General features: G+C 44.4%; 1 protein-coding gene across 1 annotated transcript in view; it reads left to right on the top strand.

Annotated features, from left to right (window-relative positions):
- Window positions 1-26,152, top strand: part of LOC132783217 (neural-cadherin-like) — a 195,624-nt gene that overhangs the window by 153,091 nt on the left and 16,381 nt on the right. Inside the window, exons 27-31 of the mRNA XM_060788311.2 lie at window positions 1,129-1,309; window positions 2,715-2,881; window positions 8,147-8,411; window positions 13,301-13,475; window positions 20,287-20,531. Coding sequence (XP_060644294.2) covers window positions 1,129-1,309; window positions 2,715-2,881; window positions 8,147-8,411; window positions 13,301-13,475; window positions 20,287-20,531 — 1,033 coding nt within the window. The remainder of the gene's footprint in view (window positions 1-1,128; window positions 1,310-2,714; window positions 2,882-8,146; window positions 8,412-13,300; window positions 13,476-20,286; window positions 20,532-26,152) is intronic.

Raw genomic sequence — 26,152 nt, 5'->3', positions numbered from 1 at the left:
ATATTTAGGAAAGTGGAGAATTAATTAAATGGGGGGGGGGGGGAGGAAATCCTTGGCCTTGCTACACTACGTCTGTTCCTTGTAGAGCAGGGATAGGCTGCGCCCATACCTTGGGAAGTCTGACTTGGCCACGGTAGTCCACGCTCTGGTTACATCCCATTTAGACTACTGCAACGCTCTCTACGTGGGGTTGCCTTTGAAGACAGCTCGGAAGCTCCAACTAGTCCAACGCTCGGCAGCCATGATTTTAACAGGAGCGGAGCGCAGGGAGCATACAACCCCCCTGTTGCGCCAACTCCACTGGCAGCCGATCTGCTACCGGGCTGAATTCAAAGTGCTGGCGTTGGCCTTTAAAGCCCTAAACGGTTCGGGCCCAAGCTACCTATCTGACCGCATCTCTGCCTATGAACCCACCAGGACTTTGAGATCTTCCGGGGAGACCCTGCTCTCGATCCCGCCTGCTTCTCAAGCTCGGCTGGCGGGGACGAGAGATAGGGCCTTCTCGGTGGTGGCTCCTCGGCTGTGGAACGCCCTTCCTACGGACATTAGACTAGCACCATCTCTCATGGTATTCCGCAAAAAGGTGAAGACCTGGATGTTTGTGCAGGCGTTTGAGTAATTTAGTGCAATCTGGTAATGGAACATAGGAATGGAACAATGGACGACGAACCTGGACTACGCTTGGATGATGAGAAGATTGGGTACGGTTGTTTTTTGTAATAATTGTGCATTGTAATTGCTTCTTGGTAATTTATGGATAATGTGTTAAGTCAATTGTTATATGTTGTATGGAACCACTGCTGTTTCTACTGTTTTTACTGTTTGTGAACCGCCGTGAGTCGCCTTCGGGCTTGAGATACAGCCGTATAGAAGCAAAGTCAATACATAAATAAATAAGGTATGGCTCACCATTCGCTTTATTGACCAAAATGGATGTGAACTGTAACTTGACATCACATGGAGGGCCATGGGTTCCCCACCTCTGTTTTGGAGGCTGCGGTTACATGTGTGTGTGAGATACCAGGGGATTGATCAGCCACAATAGCCTGTTTCTCACAGTGTTGGCATTTTGAAGTTCCTTTTTTTGGCACCCGATCATAATTCTCTTTTACTTTTTTTCTCTTAAAGCTGTATGACCTTGAATCTCCCGCAGAGTCTTTGAACAGCTCTCCTGGTTGCGCCTTGACAGACGGCACTTGTGAGAAGAGGGGCTCCTCTCCTTGTGGCCCACACGGGAGATGTCACGGCGAGTGGGGCTCCTTCACCTGTCACTGCTTGCCAGGTTACTATGGCTCTAAATGTGACAAAGGTGAGCGAATGCTTTTCCCTCTTGGTATTTATTTGTCGTGTCAGATCAACCAGTCAGTTATATTACATTTCTAACAGAACAAAGCAAACAAACAGATAAAATACAAAATTTGTGAGTTTGGTATTTGGTTAAATGTCCTTTGACCAGTATCTGGCCACTTGGAGTGCCTCTGGTGTTGCTGCAAGAAGGTCCTCCATGGTGCATGTGGCAGGGCTCAGGTTGCATTGCAGCAGGTGGTCAGTGGTTGGCTCCTCTCCGCACTCGCATGTCGAGGATTCCACTTTGTAGCCCCATTTCGGAAGGTTGGCTCTGCATCTTGTGTTGCCAAAGCGCAGTCTGTTCAGCGCCTTCCAAGTCGCCCAGTTTTCTGTGTGCCCAGGGGGGAGTCTTTCACTGATTGAGGTTCTGGGTTTGAGCCTGCCACTTTTGGACTCTCGCTTGCTGGGGTGTTCCAGCGAGTGTCTCTGTAGATCTTAGAAAACTATTTCTTGATTTAAGTCATTGACGTGCTGGCTGATACCCAAACAAGGGATGAGCTGGAGATGTCTCTGCCTTGGTCCTTTCACTATTGGCTGCCACTTCCTGGCGGATGTCAGGTGGTGCAATACCGGCTAAGCAGTGTAATTTCTCCAGTGGTGTAGGGCGCAGACACCCCGTGATAATGCGGTATGTCTCATTAAGAGCCACATCCACTGTTTGAGCGTGGTGAGATGTGTTCCACACTGGGCATGCATACTCAGCAGCAGAGTAGCACAGTGCAAGGGTGGATGTCTTCACTGTATCTGGTTGTGATCCCCAGGTTGTGCCAGTCAGCTTTCGTATGATGTTGTTTCTAGCACCCACTTTTGCGTGATGTTCAGGCAATGCTTCTTGTAGGTCAGAGCACGATCCAGAGCACGATCCCTCTTGGTATCGTGCAGAGTATATTTTGCTGAGACCCCCTTCATTGATGGATTTCAAGAGGTCCTCCCAGTGATCACTTGTTTGGTCACCTGAAAACTGTGGAGGCACCTGGGCTTTGGGAGGACCCAGAGCCCAGGTGAAGGGAATGGAAGCAATATGTAGAATTTTGTGCTTTGGAACCAATGTGCATGTCTGTGCTCCCTGCAAAGCAAGACGAGGCTGAAAAAAGTCATCAAGCCCAGATTGGATCATGGTGGAAACAGGGTGTGAAAAAGGGCAGCCCCAGAGGCAATCAATCTGCAAATTGTCGAAGGCTTTCATGACCGGAATCACTGGGTTGTTGTAGGTTTTTTCGGGCTATATGGCCATGTTCTAGAGGCATTCTCTCCTGACATTTCACCTGCATCTATGGCAAGCATCCTCAGAGAGTAGACTCCAGTAGTCACATGAATAGGGGAGGGCAATTCTAAAAGCCTGTTTTTATCTCCCCCAATTTCTCTAGTTGCTGAAGAATACTCTTTTGGGCCAGGAAGTCACATTCGTTACCAGCTTCCTTTCACCGCACCTCCTCGCAGAACACTCGTTGAGGCCATGATGAGAATGCGTGAGCCCAACGGTATTATCATGAGCATGTCTTCCCGGAGCAAGAATGAACACATCACCCTCCAGGTGAAGGATGATGCTGATGATGATGATGAGTGGCGGTCAAATGTCAGTTCAAAGTGAATGTTATTCTGATCCAGTGAGGCATAGACAGGATGGATCTCTCCTGGTGCGGTCCGTTCATTGCTATTGTGTTAGGGATTCCTCATCTTCGGAAGAGGAAGGGGAGCAGGGAAGTGCTCAGGAATTGGAGGGAGAAAAAGAATCAGATGATGAGGTTGTGCAAGTGCCAACATTTCTAGAGAGACGAAAGGAGACAGAGCACAGGCGGTGTTCAGCTAGGATAGCTGCTAAAAACGCTGAGCTAATTGGGAGACGCCATAGCACCTCCTCTGTGGGGAAGTCAGGACTATAAATCAGAATGACTCTGATGCCAATGTTTTCACTCCAATTGAACCTGCTTTGTGTGATCATTGCCCGTTGTCTGATGGAAGACTGCTGTTTCTTTTGGGACTTTGTAAGAGACTTTAATTTGTGCCCACATTAAGACTCCCTTGCTTTCTTTTGTATTTTTCAACTGCATTTGCTTATCCTTTGTGCTTGCTGAAGTTAAGCATTTTTCTTTTACTTTCGGCATTGTCTTAAGGCTGTTTTTGAAGAGCAACTCATGACATATGGCTTCACATTTGTGCCCTTGGTTCCTCTTCACTTCCAGTGAAATCCAGAACGGCCATACTAGTCTAGAAAAAGAGCATTCATAGAAACCGCTAAGGAGTGTCACATGGGGCCTAATGTAAATAAACCATGCGTAGATCACATTTGATCAGCCCACATATGCTATTGTGTGTGTTTTTGCCGGGGGGGGGGGGGTCATTTTTGCGCATGCACTATAGCTTTTTTTGTTGCTTTTTTGGCTTTTTAAGTCCCTTCTGCTGGGTTTTTCGGTGTTTTTATGAGTGATGGTCACTCGTTGGCCTGAGAGGTGTCTTGTGTCCAAATTTGATGTCAATTTGTCCAGTGGTTTTTGAGTTATGTTAATCCCACAAACGAACATTGCATTTTTATTTATATAGACTAGCCGTCGTCTGCCACACGTTGCTGTGGCCCAGTCTGTGTATATATGCTTTGTGTGTGTATATACGTGTTTATGTGTGTTTTTGCATATGTGTGTGTGTGGATGGGTGTATATATATGAGTGTGTGTATATTTATGTATTTGTGTTCATATGTGTACATGCATATTGTGTATATGTGTGTGCTTGTCTATATACATATTTGTGAGTACATATGTGTATATGTATATGTGTGTATATATGTATATTTGTGTGTGCATGTGTATATGTATATATATTTGGGTATGTATATGTATGTGTGTATATGTGTGTGTGTTTGTGCATATATATACGTGTGTGAGTATGAATGTGTGCATGCGTATATGTATATGAGTGTATCTGTATATGTATGTATGGTGTATGTGTGTATATGTGTGCATGTGTATATGTATATGATCATATATGTATATGTATGTATGGTGTATGTGTGTATATATGTGTATGTTTGTGCATATATATACGTGTATGTATGAATGTGTGCATGTGTATATGTATATGAGTGTATCTGCATATGTATGTATGGTGTATGTGTATATATGTGTGTGTGTTTGTGCATATATATACATGTGTGTGTATGAATGTGTGCATGTGTATATGTATATGAGCGTATCTGCATATGTATATATGGTGTATGTGTGTATATGTGTGTGTGTTTGTGCATATATACGTGTGTGTGTATGAATGTGTGCATGCGTATATGTATATGAGTGTATCTGTATATGTATGTATGGTGTATGTGTGTATATGTATGTGTGTTTGTACATACATATATGTGTGTGTGTATGAATGTGTGCATGTGTATATGATTGTATCTGTATATGTATGTATGGTGTATTTTGGGGGGCTTTTAAGTCTGTTCTGCTGAGGTTTTGTGTGTGTGTCTGTGTGTGTGTTTAGGGGTGAGGGACACTCGTTGGACTGTTAGGTATATTGTGTCCAAATTTGATGTCAATTCGTCCAGTGGTTTTTGAGTTATGTTAATCCCACAAACAAACATTACATTTTTATTTATATAGATAAAATAAACAAATATTGGCATTGACCAATTGCTGTGTCGTTTCTCTACTTGTGTGCTAGCCACCTTGTAGAATCCATTGCTGAAATGTACACATAGTCTTGAGTATTTAAATGAACAACTCACAAAATGTTGGATTCTTATATCCATCCCTATTGATGAGGCAAGGTGCGACATCCTCTTTTGAGCCCGTCAGCTCCTCACATTACCTTCGCTTTGACATGAATGTATGCCACTCTCCTTGCTTCTCCTGGCTTTTTTGTCCTCGAGTGGTGGAATATTAATCTAAGCAATAAATAAATGAACCATGTATGCTTTGTGCACATTTACCGGTCAATTCACATTACCCTGATATATTAATATAGCATCATCCCTGCGGGAAGATTGCTGCATTTATCTAATCGTGTGAAAAGAGCTGCATCTCTGAACTTTGACTCTGTCTTTATGTGTGTGTATGTATATACACACACACAGTTTGCAGCCCACAATTGAATCTATAGATCAGGCATGGGCAAACTTCGGCCCTACAGGTGTTTTGGACTTCAACTCCCACAATTCCTAACAATTCCCACAATTTTATTTAATTGGAGTTTGTTTTGCCATTTTCCACAACAGGTCATTGTTGATAACAAGGGGCAACTCCCACAATTCTGTTAGGAATTGTGGGAGTTGCCCCTTGTTATCAACAATGACCTGTTGTGGAAAATGGCAAAACAAACTCCAACTAAATAAAATAGACAAGCTCACAATAGGTTCCATAGACAACAGAAAACCCCAGCCATATCTCAATATGCTAAAGAAACTGGAACAGAACGGAATAACAAAGATTGAGGACTTACTAAAATCAGATGGGACTGTAATTCAATGGGAGGAAATAAAAGATAAATGTGGGCTTGGAAATTGGTTACAATGGGGAGGGCAGAATTGAAGACTAAGGAACCCTCAGAAAAATATTTTGACAAAATAATAAAATGGAAAGTTGAGAAGGAGAAAGTAATCATGGGATTTATATATAAAATAATCACAGAAATACAATATAACACAAAATCTACCCTAATAGAAGTCTGGAAGGAGGAATTAAATTGCAGTGAGAGAGAAATAGATAATTGGATGAAGTCAATCAATAAAATAAAATACCTAAAGATTAAAGAAATGCAACGGAAAATACTGACAAAATGGTACAGAACTCCTGTGCAGCTGGCGCACGTTTAAATCATGGAAACGTGTCCAAAATTATGCTGGCACAATTGTGGAAAAATAGGAACATACGCCCACATGTGGTGGGAATGCAAAAAAATCCAAAAGTTCCAAGAAATAATCAGGAAGGAAATGGAGGCGCATATTAGGGATACATATAGAATGGAACAAGACCCAATTTTTCACCCGGAAATTGGAAAGTAAAGGGGAATATAAAGAAAATGAGGAAATAATAAATCACATGATAGAGGCAATCAAAGCCTCGGTGGCCCTGGGCTGGAAGGACCACAAGAAATGGGATATAAAAACTTGGTATAAATATCTAGCCGATTACCATCTCCAAGATTGTATTATTGAAAGGAAAAGTTACTATATGACAGGTCAAAGCAGAAGGACATGGGAAGCAAAATGGAAGGGTCTCATACACAGAATAAAGGGGAAAGATAAATACACCAAATTGGGAGGGATAGCCAATAGTCCAGAGGACAGGAGCAGAATTCAAAACGATCTGGACAGATTAGAGAGATGGGCCAAAACTAACACAATGAAGTTCAACAGTGACAAATGCAAGATACTCCACTTTGGCAGAAAAAATGAAATGCAAAGATACAGAATGGGGGACAATGCCTGGCTCGAGAGCAGTACGTGTGAAAAAGATCTTGGAGTCCTCGTGGACAACAAGTTAAACATGAGCCAACAATGTGATGTGGCAGCAAAAAAAGCCAATGGGATTTTGGCCTGCATCAATAGGAGCATAGTGTCTAGATCTAAGGAAGTAATGCTACCCCTCTATTCTGCTTTGGTTAGACCACATCTGGAATACTGTGTCCAATTCTGGGCACCACAATTCAGGAGAGATATTGACAAGCTGGAATGTGTCCAGAGGAGGGCGACTAAAATGATCAAGGGTCTGGAGAACAAGCCCTATGAGGAGCGGCTTAGGGAACTGGGCATGTTTAGCCTGAAGAAGAGAAGGCTGAGAGGGGATATGATAGCCATGTATAAATATGTGAGAGGAAGCCACAGGGAAGAGGGAGCAGATCAAGGGTCTGGAGAACAAGCCCTATGAGGAGCGGCTTAGGGAACTGGGCATGTTTAGCCTGAAGAAGAGAAGGCTGAGAGGGGATATGATAGCCATGTATAAATATGTGAGAGGAAGCCACAGGGAGGAGGGAGCAGGCTTGTTTTCTGCTTCCTTGGAGACTAGGACGCGGAACAATGGCTTCAAACTACAAGAGAGGAGATTCCATCTGAACATGAGGAAGAACTTCCTGACTTTGAGAGCCGTTCAGCAGTGGAACTCTCTGCCCCGGAGTGTGGTGGAGGCTCCTTCTTTGGAAGCTTTTAAACAGAGGCTGGATGGCCATTTGTCAGGGGTGATTTGAATGCAATATTCCTGCTTCTTGGCGGGGGGTTGGACTGGATGGCCCATGAGGTCTCTTCCAACTCTAGGATTCTATGATTCTATGATTCTACACGGTGTTAAATAAGACTATTCTCATGATTGAACAATTATAATAAACATAGCAAATGTACTTAACTGTTCCTGGGTGGGGGGTGGGGGGTTGTGGTGGTGGTGGGATTGGGGAAAATACTGGTATTTTGAATGTGAATTTCAAAGTTGGTATGTTTCTATGTATTATACAATAAAAAACTTAAAAAAAACCATAGTCCTAGACACTTGAGAAGTGTCCAACAGCCAGCATAGTGTTTGCTGCATACTAATCTTGTGCATCACATAATAATAATAATAATAATAATAATAATAATAATAATAACAACAACAATTTTATTTGTATATGCAAAGTTTCAGGGAAAAAAACAATAAAGACATCCAACCCCCCCCCCCAAAGGAATTGTGGGAGTTGAATTCCAAAACACCTGGAGGGCCGACGTTTGCCCGTGCCTGATCTATAGAGTCCTTCCACCATTTGTGGGCTGTTCTTCAGTATATACTGTAATATGAAAGGCAAAAATGATTGACACCTGTTCCTGCTTTCCTTGCAAGGTGGTCCTTGGCTTATTAACGGTGTCTTACAACCTGGGAGACGGAGCCTTTGTCGTCAGCCTTCCTTCCTATCAAGTGGATAATGGGGAATGGCATCAAATTTCCCTGGAGAGAAATGAAAACGAGTTCATTCTTTGCTTGGACGGAGGCGGCGGGAAGAGAGAAATCTCGAAGGCAGCGGGAGTCTACAAGGAGATCATCCTCGATCCCAACAGTTTGGTCGTTGGCAACACACACCCTGTCAATCAGAGCCACGCTTTCCAAGGTGAAAATCATATTCCGCTTATCCGTTGTCTCCGGTAGCTGTCCATCACGGAGGCAGGACGATTAAAAGAGTCACGGGATGACATTTAAGTGCCATTCAGAGTATTTGCGTATTAGCATTTTGCCTTCCTTACTCTTCGTGTGTTGTCCTTGCACAGCTAACAATCGAGCCAATGATAGTAAAGGGTTCCAAGGAGACATTCATTCTCCCACTTTGATTATTTTAACTTTTCTCATACAAATCTTAGCCAGTTGTAACATCATGTAAAGCAGGGGTGGAGGCAGAGGTGGCCCTAGGTAATTTTCAATGGTAAGCAAACAGTATTTTGGTGCCCCCCCCCCCCAACCAATCACTGATATATATTTTCTCTTTGTCGTGGGAGTTCTGTGTGCCATATTTGGTTCAATTCCATCATTGGTGGAGTTCAGCATGCTCTTTGATTGTAGGTGAACTATACATCCCAGTAACTACACTTGCTGCACTTGCTCCCTTGCCTGGCCCGCTTTGGGTCCGGAGGCGTGCCTGAAGACCCCGGCGTGTGCACCAAAAAGTCACCTTTTCTCCTGACTTTCTCCTCAGCCATTGGGACCAAGGAGAGAGAGAGAGAGAGAGAGAGAGAGGTGGAGATGCCCACCTTTCCTGAAGGTAGGCGCAAAAACAAAGGAGGGAGCGGAGGTGGGAGATACCTCCAGCCGGAGCGTCTCTCTCTCTCTCTCTCTCTCTCTCTCTTGGTCCCAATGGCTGAAGAGAAAGTCAGGAGAAGAGGCGACTTTTGGTGTGCACGTTGGGGTCTTCAGACACGCCTCCAAACCCGAAGCGGGCCAGGCATGGCGGGTGGAGCACCGGGGGATCAGGAAAAGGAGCCGGTCATGGGGAAGGGATTGAACGTGGAGAACGATTGAGCGCCAACTCTGCTCGTGCACCCAGTGGCTGAGTGGAGCAGGAACGAGAGGGGCTAGGCGAGGTTCAAGGGCCCGGCCCCTTTGGGAAGAGGATTGCCTGGCAGCGAGGCAAGAAGGCCGAGGCTCCCCCCGGACTGCTCGGGCTGTTGTGAGCTGAGGGGGCGCTCCTCAAGTGACGGTCGAGGGGCATTTACAGAGGCGCCTCTGCGCCCCTGGCAAAAAAAGTGTTCTGTGACCACTTACTTCACGTAATGGACGAGCCGCCCCTGGGTGGAGGTAAGGGTAACATTTTCAGAGCGGCAGCTATAAGGGGTGATACTGAAACGATTGAGTAGTAGAGAGAAGATTTCAAATAATTTGAATTTATCAGACAGGGTAAGATATAGAAATAATTCCCCCTCACTGCTTCACCAATTATCAGGAACCTGGGGAAAACAGCCGATTTCCGTTAATTATAAGGAGCTTGGCAGGGAAAAGAACAGGGGTTTTTAAAATAGTGAAAGACGCAACTGGGAGATCTTGAAACTGTTTCTTCAATTGTTTTCTCTGCCACCTTTTTGTTTGGTATTAAGGCTGAGTTGTATATGAAAAGTATACTTAGTAACACCCGCAAGTTCGCAGCTTGGAAGTGATCCTGGACTCATCACTAAGCCTGGAACCTCAGGTCTTGGCGGTGGCCGGGAGGGCTTTTGCACAATTAAAACTTGTGCGCCAGCTGTGCCCGTACCTTGGGAAGTCGGATCTGGCCATGGTGGTCCATACTCTTGTTACATCCCGAATAGACTACTGCAACGCTCTCTACGTGGGGTTGCCTCTGAAGACTGCCCGGAAGCTTCAACTAGTCCAACGAGCGGCAGCCAGATTACTAACAGGAGCGGGTACAGGGAGCATACAACTCCTCTGTTGCGCCAGCTCCACTGGCTGCCAATTAGCTTCCGAGCACAATTCAAAGTGTTGGTGTTGACCTATAAATCCCTAAACGACTCCGGCCCAGTTTGCCTGTCCGAACGGATTCTCCCCTATGAACCATCAAGGTTACTAAGATCTTCCTTAGGGGACCTGCTCTCGGTCCCACCATCCTCGCAGGTGCGTCTGGTGGGGACAGGGCCTTCTCGAACCTAGTGATTCCAGCCATGAAAGCCTTCGACAATACATTGTTTCTTCAATTGTTTTCGCTGCCACCTTTTTGTTTGGTATTAAGGCTGAGTTGTATGTGAAAAGTATGCTTAGTAACACCCTTTTGTGTTACAATAGTGTTTGTTTTATTTAAAGCAGTGGTTCTCAACCTGGGGTCCCCAGATGTTTCTGCCCTTCAACTCCCAGAAATCCTAACAGCTGGTAAACTGGCAGGGATTTCTGGGAGTTGTAGGCCAAAAACATCTGGGGACCCCAGGTTGAGAACCACTGATTTAGAGGGTTTAAATCACAATGATATTCACACTGAGGCTGTTATAGAGTGTTAACAATAAATAAAACGTTTATTTAACAGGCTTAAACTTCTTCTGGTACAAATGCGTAGTGGTTTCAGTAAGTTACTGGTACATAAGCTTCTGGTTACGTTTGATGTACAATTCTTAGATGGGTTCTGGGTTCAAATCTTTATTTATTTATTTATTTATTTATTTGCCATATTTATATACCATCTTTCTCAACCCAAAGGTGACACAAGGCGGTTTACAGTCGGCAATCAATGCTCCCAACAACATAAAATATAATTAAAAACATTAACATATAAGTAATATAAAAACAGTAGAAACAATTAAAACAACAACAATAGGTAAAGCAAGGTAAAGGTTTTCCCCTGACATTTAGTCCAGTAGTGTTCGGCTCTGGGACTCTGGTGCTCATCTCCATTTCTAAGCCGAAGAGCCGGCGTTGTCCGTAGACACCTCCAAGGTCATGTGGCCGGCATGACTGCATGGAGCACTGTCACCTTCCTGCCAGAGCGGTGCTTTTGCTCAGATATGCATATGCATATGCTCAGATTTGCATATTTTTGAACTGCTAGGTTAGCAGAAGCTGGGCCTAGCACTTGCTGACCTTGCTCCCCAGATTTGAACCAGTGACCTTTCAGTCAGCAAGTTCAGCTCAGCAGTCTCTGTTAATGTAAGATTAGTGTAATGTGAATGTTTAAATATAATTTTGTGTAATGCCTGTGAATATAACCTGATTGCTTTACCAAAGAGTGCGTTGACACTGAAAGGGTTAATCAGTCAATCCTCTAATGAACTGTGAAGATGTGACCCTGAGTGTGCCTGGAACGTGTAGGGAGGATCCAGAGATAAGACTTCGTTTGTCCTTCTAACTTCGGTGTGTCTTTTGTCTTGTTCCTGTCTGTTTGGTTGGATGTAAATGCGAATGTGTGCTGTATATTTGCTCTACTCAGTAAAGCTACATGTTTGCTTTTCCTGAAGTCTCAAAGTGTCCATTCTTCTAAGCTCCGAATGTCAAGGTCAGATGCCAGCCAATTAAAGAAGTATAGTTTATTGTTCAAACAAATACAAAACAGCCCAAAACAAAGCCACAGGGCAAAAAACACTTCAGTGTGAAACAGTCCAAAAAGGCAAAAGAACCCACAAAACTCCAAATCAGAATATAACCTGGATTATCCATATATATAATCCGGATTAAACTCAAAATGCTTAAAGTCAGCTCAAACTTGCTCCGTCAAACAACAGAAGCAAAACAAACTGTAGAATGATGTTCACAGCCACTCTAGAGAGCAGCAGCCTTTCAAGGGTTGCAAAATGTAACCCGAGCCTCAAACACTGTAGGAAACACCACGCTGAACTCCGAGGCTGGTATGCAGGAATGCAGGAAGGATGATAATGCCAACTCCAGAAACACAGCCGCAGACGTGGAAGGGAGAGTAATACCAATAGTTGAAGTTCAGTCCAGTCCAGTCCGAAGGGAAACGAAATGCTGCAAGGTCAGGTCCCGATCCAATGGAAGTCACAAGGAGCCAAAGCAATGGGGGCAATACGGCAGCTAATGCAAATATCAAAACAGTGCAGTCCAGCAGAAACCCACACAGTTACAGCCCCCTTTGCTGCTTAAACCCAGAGCATAACTTACGTTCCAAAGTCTTCTTCCAAACCCGTCTTCTGTAACACAACGATCCAGAAAGCACCCAACAAGACACCTTGCCGATTGCAAAGTTACAACTGCAAACACTTCCATTTTATCTACAACTCATCAGAACTTGATTCAGCCAACACCCTTGTCCCAGCTGCATCCTGTTGAAACTCCTCATCCGAACTGGAGTCGCCCCTAGTTCAGCTCAACCCATCCCCAGCTGTGCTTCTTCCACCACTCCTCCAAATAGTCCATCTCTGGTCTAATCCTGAAGTTCCCCAAGACCCATCTGTGCCTTCGCTACTCCAACCTTCAAACGTGCCACTGCTTGTGGGTTCAGCACAAATATCCTGAATCTCTTGAACTCTTGTCCAATCCAACCCATCAGACCCAGAGTCTGATATCCCATCATCCATATCATTTGCATCAAAACCTTCAAAAGAATCCTCATCAGTTGGCTCACTAAGTATCTCCCGGATTCTTTTCCTCTGTTGCTCTTCATCATAGTCTTGCTCGCGAGTAGTTTTCCTGCCTCTCCTAATACAACTAGTGTTACTATCACTGCCAGCAGACTCTATCACAACACCAAAGCTTCTGTCGCACTCTGACAATCTCCCCACAACACCTACCATCTTGGGTGTCATGGCTCCTTGGAGGATGGAGGTTGGCATTGAATGTATCTTTAGATTGTCAACAAACTCCTGCAAGGAATGCCTTCCAATTTGGAGGGAAGAGTTCAGAGCCGAGAAGCAGGGAGTGGAGTGGGAGCTCGTCTGCTGTGCTTCTGAACCTCTGAGGCCATTGTTAAACAGAACACATGCGCAGCCTTGCAGGGCCTGTGACATCTGTTTCAAAAATAGTTCTCGATCAGGAGTTTTTGAAAAACCGTGTCTGTTTTGTATTTCGCCTTAGGATGCATGAAGGATGTCAGATTCAATAACTACAGGCTCCCTCTAGATCCTTCCCTGAAGGAGCTGGTATTGAGTGCCCACGGAGTGAAGAAAGGCTGCCTCTCTGACGCCTGCAAAAGCAATCCCTGCAGCCAGCAGTTTGTCTGCATTGACCTGTGGATGGTGCATGAGTGCAGGTAAGGTTATGCGGGTTCCTAAAATTATGCATTTCTTTATTGACTGTGTTCTCAGCCCACAGGCGACTCAAGGCGGTTTACAGAGGCAACAATTCAATGCCCGACAACACCATAAAATACATTTAAAACCGCAATCTATAAAAATAAAAACGTAATGTTCGTTTGTGGTATTTATTAGGCCTGGGTAACAACGGAAACATTTGTTTCTAAAATCGATTCGTTTTTGGGGGGTTTTTGCGTTTCGTTATTTAAAATAGTTACAAAATTTTCCTTTAAAAAAGTTCGATATTTACGAAATTTCGTAAATGTGAAAAAAATTACAAAACAATAACGAATCGATTTCCGAAATAATAACGAATCGATTCGTTAATGGCGGACGCGACCGCGCAATACGCTAAAAAACCTCCAAATGGGACAGGGGGAACTTCTGAAGCTTAATTAAACCAAAAACAACTATAAAAACCCTTAGAAAACCAAAAACAACTATAAAATTTGCCCCAGACATGTGGAAATAATAACGAAACGACCTCAAAACGATAACGAAACGAATACAATAACGAAATACAAAACATTTACGAAACGATTTAAAAATTCGTTTTTTTAAAAAATTGCTCCAGACTGGTTCGTTATCGTTTTGTAATTGAAAAATTAACGAATTTTTTAACGAATTACGAATTAACGAAATGAAACCACCCAGCCCTAGTATTTATTTATTTATCGTCTCAGGCAACCAGGCAATTGTATTACAGAGAAGGCTCTGTCTCTCATCTCTGCCAAACATAATTGTGACAAAGGCGGTAATGTGAGCAGGGCCTCCCCAGACGATCTTAAAGTCCTAGATGGTTCATAAGGAGAGATGCATTTGGACAGGTAAGTTGGGCCAGAACCGTTTAGGGCTTTATAGGCTAAAGCCAGCACTTTGAATTGTGCCCGGTAGCAAACTGGCAGCCAAAGGAGCTGGCGCAACAGGGGAGTTGTATGCTCCCTGAGGGCCACTTCCGTTAGCAACCTGGCTGCTGTCCGTTGGACCAGTCGAAGCTTCTGGACAGTCTTCAAAGGCAGACCCATGTAGAGCACATTGCAGTAGTCTATGTTGGATGTAACCAGAGTGTGGACTAGACAGAATGAACCTCTTCCTCCAGGGATGCTTCTGTTTTGTTGTGTGTGTGTCAGTTCAGTACAAAGCATGGTGTTTTCTTTTGGAAGGGGTACTTTTAATATACTACAATGAGTCAGTGGTTCTCAACCTGTGGTTCCTCAGATGTATTGGCCTTGGGAAGTCTGACTTGGCCACAGTGGTCCACGCTCTGGTTACATCCCGTATAGACTACTGCAACGCTCTCTATGTGGGGTTGCCTCTGAAGACTGCCCGGAAGCTTCAACTAGTCCAACGAGCAGGAGCCAGACTACTAACAGGAGCGGAGTACAGGGAGCATACGACTCCTCTGTTGTGTCAGCTCCACTGGCTGCCAATTAGCGTCCGAGCACAATTCAAAGTGCTGGTGTTGACCTATAAATCCCTAAACGACTCCGGCCCAGTTTACCTGTCCGAACGGATTCTCCCCTATGAACCATCTAGGTTGTTAAGATCTTCAGGAGGGGCCCTGCTCTCGGTCCCACCACCCTCGCAATCGCGTCTGGTGGAGACGAGGGACAGGGCCTTCTTGGTGGTGGCCCCTCGGCTCTGGAACTGTCTTCCGTTGGAGATTAGATCTGCCTCTTCCCTCCTGACTTTCAGAAAGTTGGTAAAAGCTTGGCTTTGGAGTATAGCATTTGCAGAATGAGGATCGAGTCAATAACGGCTGACCACACTAAAGGGCTTTTGTAATTGTATGATCTGTATTTTAATGTATTTTTGTATTAATGTATTATGATGCTATTATGTTTACTATATTTGTGTTGAATTTTCTGCTGTTAGCCGGCCTGAGTCCCTCTTCGGAGGTCGAGAAGGCCGGGTTATAAAAGCTCTAAAGAAATAAATAAATTGGCCTTTGATTCCCAGAAGTCCTAACAGCTGGTAAACTGGCTGGGATTTCTGGGAGTTGTAGGCCAAAACACCTGGGAAGAACCACAGGTTGAGAAGCACTGCACCAAGTTAAAAATCTTTTGTCTGAATGTCAGTGATAAGGCTTCCTCTGAGTTTAACATGTGTTGTTATTTGTAGTCGGCGGTGTTTCAGGGCAAATGAGGAGGGACGATAAATGAGTCACAAAGCAAGGGTCCTTCATGGCAATGGCCTTCACCCGCCATTAGTCTGGGATCCTCAGAGGGAAGGGTCAGAGAAAATGGTTTGGAATCCATTTGAATTAAGAAGATTTGCCAGTTTGCCTCCAGGCGCAGCACTCTGAAGTTCAGGGTCTTGATGTGAAGCTGGCAGTTTGCTGTGGGAGTGCTGGCTTGCTTCTCGTGTGTTCTGCTGCTTGCGTATCTCAAAACAATACAAGTATTGCAAGGGCAGTTGTAAAAAGTATCACACCGCTGTACCACCAATTATAAGGAACCTGGGGAAACTATACCAAGCGATTGCCGTTAATTATAAGGAACTTAGCAGGGAAAGGATCAGGGAATTTTAAAATAGTAATTCCCTCAAGCTGCCAAGCCAATTATTTATAGGTGCAGGGGGATTTTTAAAACATGAAAGAGACAACTTGATATACATTTGAACTAAGCCTGAACTGGGAGGTTTTAAAACTGTTTCTTCAATCTTTCTCGCTGCCACCTTTTTGCTTGGTCATCAGGCTGACTTGTATGTGGAGAGTATACTTAATAACACCCTTTTGTGTTACAATAGTGTTCATTTTCTTTAGAGGGTTTAAATCACAATGATGTTCACACCGAAGCTGTTATAAAGTGTTAACAATAATAAAACGTTTATTTAACAGGCTTAAACTTCTTCTGGTACAAATGCATAGTGGTTTCAGTAAGTTACTGGTACATAAGCTTCTGGGTACGTTTGATGTACAATTCTTAGATGGGTTCTGGGTTCAAATCTTGATGTTAACAAAACAGGAGATTATCTCAGGAAATTAATTGCTGATAATAATTCCAAATAAAATTCCCCCTTTCTGGAATCTAGCCAATAGCCTTTGTCCTAGCCTTCCTCAGGGACAAAGAACAGACCACAAGCAAGGTCCTGTTCCACTATCTGTATTCTTTGCTAATTCCTCTAGCTCTTGAATACCACAAAAGATTAACCCAGCTCTCCTATCTAACACCAACCAACCAAACGTTATCACCAACTGACAAAACCCCCCAACGGACAATTTCCAACTGCCAACTCCAGCCTCAGTTCAAAAGGTACTTTTTTCCCTTTTTGAATGCTAGGCTCCACCCCCTATTTTCTAACCAATCCTGGCCGTCTAATCTCTGCTTCCTGGAATAGGACACACCCCCCCTAGAAAACCCAGGGCTTCTCCAGGCTCACATTCTAGCTGCTTAAGGTAAGGAGTTCTTTACAGCAGTGCATTCTCATGTCTAGAACACATAAATCCTGGTAGCATTGCTTTCTTAAACTTCTCAACTGAGAGGCGCAAAATCCACAGATATATTAACCCAATTTTCCTAGTTCCAACAGACCTCACAACCTCTGAGGATGCTTGCCATAGATGCAGGTGAAACGTCAGGAGAGAATGCCTCTAGAACATGGCCATGTAGCCCAAAAAATCCTACAACAACCCAGGCACGAAATCATTTTTGCTCATGGAAGCTTCTGCCCCAATATGTTTGCCTAAGATGCCACTGTGAGACATAGTTTGCTGAGGCTAGCCTCGTACGCATGATGTAATAGATTGGGGATTTTATTTCACCAATCCCACCGCTGTCACCAAAATATAAAGGATTATTCTATAAATTCAATTAAGTGTTTGGAGGCAGCTGAGACGTTGCCACCAACACACTATTTTCTGAGGTAATGTTCTGTGATCACTGGCTACCACCACACTTTAAAAGAGTATTTAGCTTCTGGCTTGGCAAGAGGTTTTAAGGAAGCTGAGTTGTGCTGGATTCACACTCAGGGCTCTGAACTCTGAGGTAAATAACACTGAGATTCTTTTAAAATAAATGCTGCCACTAATCTTAAAACTTAAACTACTATGGAACTAGTTCACATAGAGGCACTCTTGAGACAGTTGTTGTTTAACAAAGAATAAAGTTGTTTATTTGTGAGAGCTTCAACAATACAGGCACTCAAGCTTAACGGTTGCAATAATGAGTTGAAGCGTATGGTTACTTTAAAAACAGTTCAAGGCTTAGTTTCAAAATAACTCTTCCCTCCATCAGGAAACTAGCAGACTTCCCAAAATCTGGCCACCAGTATTAAAAAAACTCCAAAATTAAAACAGCAAAACAGCAGAGGGAAAATAATCAGGGACATCTAATCACTTCTCAAAAAAAGATTGCTCCAGGCACTGCTAGGTTATCAAATGCTAATCAAGGTGGTCAGTTGAAACATTCACACCTAGCTCCAACAGACAAGAGTCCTTTGTCCCACCCTGGTCTTTCCACAGATATATAAACCCATTTTCCTAGTTCCAACAGACCTCACTACCTCTGAGGATGCTTGCCATAGTTGCAGGCGAAACGTCAGGAGAAAATGCCTCTAGAACATGGCCATATAGCCTGAAAAAACCTACAACAACCCAGACTTCCCTCTGACTAGAATTCCTAAAAGTCCAGACAGTCCTTTCCCCTTTGGATCTGTCTATTCTCTCTACTAGCTATTCTACCTAATAGCTATCTATGTTTCCTAACTAACCAACTGTGGCTTCTCTGACTCCTCTTCTCCTAACACTCCCAAAACCCAACTCTCTTCTTCAATACACAAACCCTGACTCCGCTCTTCAAACACCAGACACTAACTGAGCTGTCAGATTTTAAAACGCACCCTTACAGGCAATTTTTTCTCCTGCACTCAAGCTAAGCTCTGCCCGCTTTCTCCTAGCTAATTACAAAGGCTCTCCACATTTCCCTCCAGGCTGCTCCTAAGCTCCGTCCCCTCTAGGAAATGGGTCCTCTGTTGTTTAACATTTATATGCGCCCACTTGCTCAGCTGGTTCGAGGTTTTGGGCTTGAGTGTTACCAGTACGCGGATGACACTCGGCTGGTGCTGAGGATGGAGGGCAGACCAGACCCCGTACCTGATTATTTCCATCTGTGCCTTGAAGCCATGACTGGATGGCTGCGTGCTAGCAGGTTGAGGGTGAATCCAGCAAAGACGGAGATCCTATGGCTGGGTCAACCGGGCAGTGGGGACATCCAGCTGCCTACCCTGGATGGCGAGGCGCTACGCCCGTCATCATTGGTCAAGAGCCTGGGAGTCCTTTTGGACCCTCTGCTGACGATGGAGGCCCAGGTCTCTCTCCGCCGTGAGCAGAACCGCCTTCTTTCTTTCACCTGCGGCAGGCTAGACGGCTGCCCCCCTCCCTGTCCAGGGACGACCTAGCTACGGTGATCCAGGCCACGGTCATCTCAAGACTGGACTACTGTAACGCCCTCTACATTGGCCTTCCTCTGTCGGTATTCCGGAAGCTCAAGTTGGTGCAAAATGCAGCTGCTCAGCTTCTTGCGGGAATTCCGATGAGATGCCACATAACACCAATCTTACTGAAGCTGCACTTGAGTAACCAATTGAGCACCGGATCACTTTCAAAGGGATGAGACTCACCTTGAAGGCCTGGCATGGTCTGGGGCTGATGTACCTGAGGGACTGCCTCACCCCCTCCAAACCCCAGAGACCCCTCCATTCTGAGGACCAAGATCTGTTGGAAATTCCCAGTGTCAAGACCTTGCGCCTAACAGCAACCAGGCGCAGAGCCTTCACAGCAGTGGCACCATCGCTCTGGAACACTCTGCCACCTGAAGTCCGTGCCTTGCGGGACTTGTCAGCTTTCCACCGGGCATGTCAGACATACCTGTTTCGACAGGCCTTTGATCTTTGATTGCTGTTTTTAAATTGTTTTAAATTGTTTTTAAATTGTGTTCTATTTTAGCCTGTTCTTGTAAGCTGCTCCGAGACCCAGGGGAGTGGCCGCATAGAAGTTTGAATCATAAATAAATAAATAAATAAATAAGATGGCTGACCCCTTGCTCCACCTCATAAAATGGTTGCCAAAATACCTGAGCTTTCCCTGGCCTAAAAGGTAGGCAATTCATCACACATGACATGCAACTGTGCGGAAACACACATGCCGGGACCTGGGTCCACTCCAGGCCGATTGCATTCCATTGTAACTGGCTGTGGATGATGGTGCTAAATGGGAGCATAAAACCCAGTCGATGCCCCAGAGCTTTGGACGAGCCGGTGCTGATGTTGCTGCTGAATGGTTTGATGCACCAGCTGCATTAAGATCACTCTGACCAAAAGGTCATGAGTTCGAAGCCAGCCCGGGTTGGAGTGGGTTTCCAACAAATTGTGTGTAGCCTGTTGTCAACCTTTGCAACCCGAAAGACAGTTGCATCTGTCAAGTAGGAAAATTAGGTACCTTAAAGTGTGGGGAGGCTACATTAACTAATTTATGAGCCCATAAAGAAGACTCCAGCAAAGCATTCCAGCGGGGAAGCATGCGGGGAATGCGGAAGTGCTTCATCAGCGTCGCAGATGGACGTTGAAAGCGACAGCTCCCCCGGTGGCCAGAAAAAAATAAATAGCCTCTGTGTATGTCTGTATATGTTTGTATGTCAAAAATTGGCATTGAATGTTTGCCATGTATGTGTACACTGTAATCCGCCCTGAGTCCCCTGCGGGGTGAGGAGAAGGGCGGAATAGAAAAGCTGCAAATAAATAAATGAATAAATGTGCCTTTGTGTCTTTCAGTTGCCCTGCAGGACACATGTTGGTGGAGAATGCCACCGGTCGGCACTGCATCTACACTGCCTGCGCTCAGAGACCGTGCAACTTCGGCACATGCGTCTCCCAGTCTGCAAGCAAGTTCCGATGCCACTGTCCCGACGGCTACTCGGGGCGCAACTGTGAGATCACCCTGGCCATTTTCCACAAGGATGCCGGCCTGAGCTTCAGCTCCATGTTTGCCATCTGCATCTGCTTCCTGGCTCTCCTAGGTAGCTATGGCAACTACATACTGTACTATCTTTGGTGACGGGCAACGGCTGTCCTCTGTCTGGCCCTTCATCCGTCTTCTGTCTCCATCCGCAAAGACTCCTCCTGGATCATGCCTTCGCTGTTTTGTCTTTCGGTTTCCCTTCCATCAACTGAGACATCTCTCCTTTCCATTCTCATCCATCTGCATTTGGTTTTCTTCTGTGTTCATTTGCTGCATTTTTGTATTGTTTTGTTGACAGTTGATTCAGAAAGAACAAGCCAAGCACATAGATGAAGGGGATCAATGGACATTAGACAAGGACCTCGTTGCACCAGACCAAAGCACAACCCAACTCTGCAATTTGGCCACACAAAGGCTGCCACAAAACCCAGAAACTGCTCGCGAAAGCAATTGACTTGCTTCTCTGTTGCTACTCAGAGGTTCTATTTAGTTAACATACTAGCACATACCTTTGGGTTGAACTCTCATTCATGGAATGGTTCGGCACCACAAAGCTGCTTAAGCCAAGTTGTTCAGAGAGAGAGAAGTTTTGCATCTAGCATTTAGTGGCTTAGCAGTTTCAAGGTCTGGCTTCTTACTGCCTAGGGGAATCCTTTGTTGGTTCGTTGGAAACTGGGGAAATGGGGTTTATATATCCGTGGAATGATGTCCAGGGTGGGAGAAAGAACTCTTGTCTGTTCGAGGTAGGTGTGAATGTTTCAATTTGCCACCTTGATTAGCATTTAGTGGCCTAGCAGTTTCAAGGTCTGGCTTCTTACTGCCTGGGGGAATCCTTTGTTGGTTCATTGGAAACTGGGGAAGTGGGGTTTATATATCTGTGGAATGATGTCCAGGGTGGGAGAAATAACTCTTGTCTGTTCAGGTAGGTTTGAATGTTACAATTGGCCACCTTGATTTAGTGGCCTAGCTGTTTCGAGGTCTGGCTGCTTACTGCCTGGGGGAATCCTTTGTTGGTTCATTGCAAACTGGGGAAATGGGATTTATATGTCTGTAGAATGATGTCCAGGGTGGGAGAAAGAACTCTTGTCTGTTCGAGGTAGGTGTGAATGTTTCAATTGGCCACCTTGATTAGCATTTAGTGGCCTAGCAGTTTCAAGGTCTGTCTTCTTACTGCCTGGGGGAATACTTTGTTGGTTCATTGGAAACTGGGGAAATGGGGTTTATATAGTGTGGAATGATGTCCAGGGTGGGAGAAAGAACTCTTGTCTCTTGGAAACTAGGGAAATGGGGTTTACTTTTCAGTTGTTATTAGCAACTTTTAATTACAGTCCAGCAAGCAGGTTTAGCCATTGCAGGCCTTAATATTACACTGGTGTTTCCAAAATTATCAACTCCATTCATAGAACTTCAATTCTTCCATTAATTCCCACACATTTTATTTATTTATTTATTTATTTACTATATTTTTATACCTCCCTTCTCAGCCTGATGGCGACTCAGGGCAGTTTACAAAACCGATGCAATTTGATGCCACAATAATACAAACAGTTAAAAGCATATAAACATCCATAAAATTCCATAAACAATAAAATCAATCAAACATAAAAACATAAATCCTCCATATCTAATTTCCAGAATCTTTATCTGATTGCAATTGTCCAGCCATTCCGAGGTCAAGTAATTATTTACTACATTGCATTTGAGAAAGCCTGCTCACAAAACCAGGTTTTGACTTTTTTTCGGAATGTTAGGAGAGTGGGAGCCAATCTAATATCTCTGGGGAGGGTGTTCCATAGCCGAGGGGCCACCACTGAAAAGGCCCTGTCTCTCGTCCCTGCCAACCGAACCTGTGAAGAAGGCCGGACAGAGAGCAGGGCCTCTTCAGAAGATCTTAAATTCCTGGCTGGTTCTCACATCGTTATTAAATCCACATTTATCAAATCTGCATAATAATATTTTGTGACACCCCAACCGTTTTGCAGTAGTTCCTTCCAATTTTAGAATAAGCCCTTCCAATTAAACATGGCAAGCATTGCACTACACTCAAATACAGCACAACATAGACAACACTGTTGTTTGGGAAATAATATTTTTATGGAGAGGGTTGAAGAGATACGTTTCTGCTGATAATGATGGGGTTTTGCTAGAACAAACTCATTGAGTGGAAGGAAAAAACAGAGAAATTTAAAGAACTATTGACAGTCAATTCACTCAGTTACAAATTGCATAGTTTAAAACATTGGTTCCGTGGCTCGAGAGCAGGACGTGTGAAAAAGATCTTGGAGTCCTCGTGGGGAGGAAGTTGAACATGAGCCAGGAATGTGATGTGGCGGCAAAAAAAGCCAATGGGATTTTGGCCTGCATCAATAGGAGCCTAGTGTCTAGATCTAAGGAAGTAATGCTCCCCATGCTCTATTCTGCCTTGGTTAGACCACTTTACCTGGAATATTATGTCCAATTCTGGGCACCATAATTCAAGAGAGATATTGACTCTAAGTTGGAATGTGTCCAGATGAGGGCGACTAAAATGATCAAGGATCTGGAGAATAAGCCCTATGAGGAGCGGCTTAAGGAGCTGGGCATGTTTAGCCTGAAGAAGAGAAGGCTGAGAGGAGACATGATGAGGGCCATGTATAAATATGTGAGAGGAAGCCATAGGGAGAAGGGAGCTTCCTTTCTGCTTCCCTGGAGACTAGGACGCAATGGAAGAATGGCTTCAAACTACAAGAGAGGAGATTCCATCTGAACATGAGGAAGAACTTCCTGACCGTGAGAGCTGTTCAGCAGTGGAACTCTCTGCCCCAGAGTGTGGTGGGGGCTCCTTCTTTGGAAGCTTTTAAACAGAGGGTGGGTGGCCATCTGTCAGAGGTGATTTGAATGCAACATTCCTGCTTCTTGGCAGAAGGGTTGGACTGGATAATAGCCCATGAGGTCTCTTCCAACTCTAGGATTCTACGATTCTATTTGTATCCCGTCCTATTCTCAACCTCCAAAGAGGGACTCAGGGTATGAAAACACCAATAAATACACAGTTGCATAAAATGGTAATAAATATACATTTAAAACAGTTCACCAGGTTTAAAATGTCCACCAAATCAGTCCAAAAAATGTGGTCCATAAAATCTTCACCAATAAAAGCTGTCTATTCTTGCTCCCACAGCCAAGTTTTAAGTGTCTTGCAAAAAGTCAGAAAGGAGGGGGCAGATCTAACCTCTTTAGGGAGGGAATTCCACAGCCGAGGGGCCACCTCGGAGAAGGCCCTGTCTCTCGTTTCCACCAAATGCGACTGCGATTGTGACAGGACTGAGAGCAGGGCCTCCCCAGATGATCTTAAAGTCCTTGATGGTTCATAGGGAGAGATATGTTCGGACAGGTCAAGTGGGTCAGGGCCATTTAATGTTGGAGAGTAGTCCCTGGTGAAGTGGTCCCTCGTCAAACAAAGGTTGGGAACCACTGGTTTAAATTAATATGGCGGCTACTAGATACCAGGCTTAGGATTGTCGCACCGTAGTGGAGGACGATGTGGAGGACAATCACCTCCATGAGCTGAATAGCATCTGTTTTGATTTGTCCCTGAGAAGACAGACAGTCCTGCAAGGAGCTGCTCTTTTGCTAGGCATCTTTGTGGTAGTGAACACTTGCAGGCGGTTGTATCTTTCTTCATGTACATTTGAGATCAAATATATTGCAAAAGAATAACTTAAGAAAACACAAATGCTGTGCCTGAATTATTTTTTTTCTAATAAAATGTTTGTTGCGCAACCCTTTCCTCCTTGGTTTAATGATATGCTCCTCGCTTCCCTTCTTCTTTTTTTGCATTTTGTTCCTTGTGATGTTTTATTGATCTGTGGCTGCATGCAATTTCACCGTATTGATTGAGATCCATAGGTCAAGTTCATTTAACTTAGCCTGGATTTGGATTCAGGCTAAGTTTGTGTTTTATTTCATATCATTTATTAGGTAAAAGTAAAGGCTTCCCCTGACATTAAGTCTAGTTGCGTCCGACTTGGGGGCTAGGGACTCCATTTCTAAGCCAAAGAGCCAGCATTGTCCATAGACACCTCTAAGGTCATGTGGCCAGCATGACTGCATGAATCACTATTACCTTCCCGTAGAAGCAGTATTTATTTTTTATTTATTTATTTCACTTATATACCGCTTTTCTCAGCCCTCGGGCGACTCAAAGCGGTTAACAATAGCAAAAATTCAATGCTTGACATCTTAGAAAAACAGTTAAAAACAATTAAAAATAGTAACATAATAAACAGTTATATATCAATATAACATCTTATTAGCGTCTCAAACAAAATCACGATCTAATCTTATCATCCATCGTTCCGTATTCCTATGTTCATTACACTGCCTATTCAAATGCCTGCTCGAACAACCAGGTCTTCACTTTCCTCCGAAATGCGAACAGGGAGGGGCCCGATCTATTATCTGTAGGAAGGACGTTCCACAGTCGAGGGGCCACCACTGAGAAGGCCCTGTCTCTTGTCCCCACCAAACGTACTTGTGACGCAGGCGGGATCGAGAGCAGGGCCTCCCCAGATGATCTTAACGTCTTAAAGAAGCAGCACCTACTGATCTACTCACATTTGCATGTTTTTGAACTGTTAGGTTAGCAGAAGCTGGGGCTAACAGTGGGAACTCACCCCACTCCCAGGTTTTGAACCGCCAACCTTTCAATCAGCAAGTTGTGCAGCTCGGCGGTTTAACCCGCTTTGACACCAAGGGGGGGGGGGTCTATTATTTATTGGGAATGCAATATTTGATTTGTTAAAGCATCTTTAGAAAGCAGTCCTGTGGAGAGGTTGTTTTCTTTTGGTTGTGTCAGGAGCAACTTTGAGAAACTGCAAGTTGGTCTGGTGTGAGAGAATTGGCCGTCTGCAAGGACGTTGCCCAGGGGACATTGCCCGGATGTTGCAATATTTGATTGGTTAAAGCATCTTTAGAAAGCAGTCCTGTGGAGAGGTGGTTTTGTTTTTGTCTAGTCAGGAGTGACTTTGAGAAACTGCAAGTTGCTTCTGGTGTGAGAGAATTGGCCATCTGCAAGGACGTTGCCCAGAGGACATTGCCCGGATGTTGCAATATTTGATTGGTTAAAGCATCTTTAGAAAGCAGTCCTGTGGAGAGGTGGTTTTGTTTTTGTCTAGTCAGGAGTGACTTTGAGAAACTGCAAGTTGCTTCTGGTATGAGAGAATTGGCCGTCTGCAAGGACGTTGCCCAGAGGACATTGCCCGGATGTTGCAATATTTGATTGGTTAAAGCATCTTTAGAAAGCAGTCCTGTGGAGAGGTTGTTTTGTTTTTGTCTAGTCAGGAGTGACTTTGAGAAACTGCAAGTTGCTTCTGGTGTGAGAGAATTGGCCGTCTGCAAGGACGTTGCCCAGGGGACATTGCCCGGATGTTGCAATATTTGATTGGTTAAAGCATCTTTAGAAAGCAGTCCTGTGGAGAGGTTGTTTTGTTTTTGTTGTGTCAGGAGCGACTTTGAGAAACTGCAAGTTGCTTCTGGTGTGAGAGAATTGGCCGTCTGCAAGGACGTTGCCTGGGGGACATTGCCCGGATGTTGCAATATTTGATTGGTTAAAGCATCTTTAGAAAGCAGTCCTATGGAGAGGTTGTTTTGTTTTTGTTGTGTCAGGAGTGACTTTGAGAAACTGCAAGTTGCTTCTGG

This window comes from Anolis sagrei, chromosome 8 (assembly GCF_037176765.1).
Source record: "Anolis sagrei isolate rAnoSag1 chromosome 8, rAnoSag1.mat, whole genome shotgun sequence".
Lineage (NCBI taxonomy): Eukaryota > Metazoa > Chordata > Lepidosauria > Squamata > Dactyloidae > Anolis > Anolis sagrei.
This window is presented reverse-complemented; position numbering and strand designations above follow the sequence as displayed.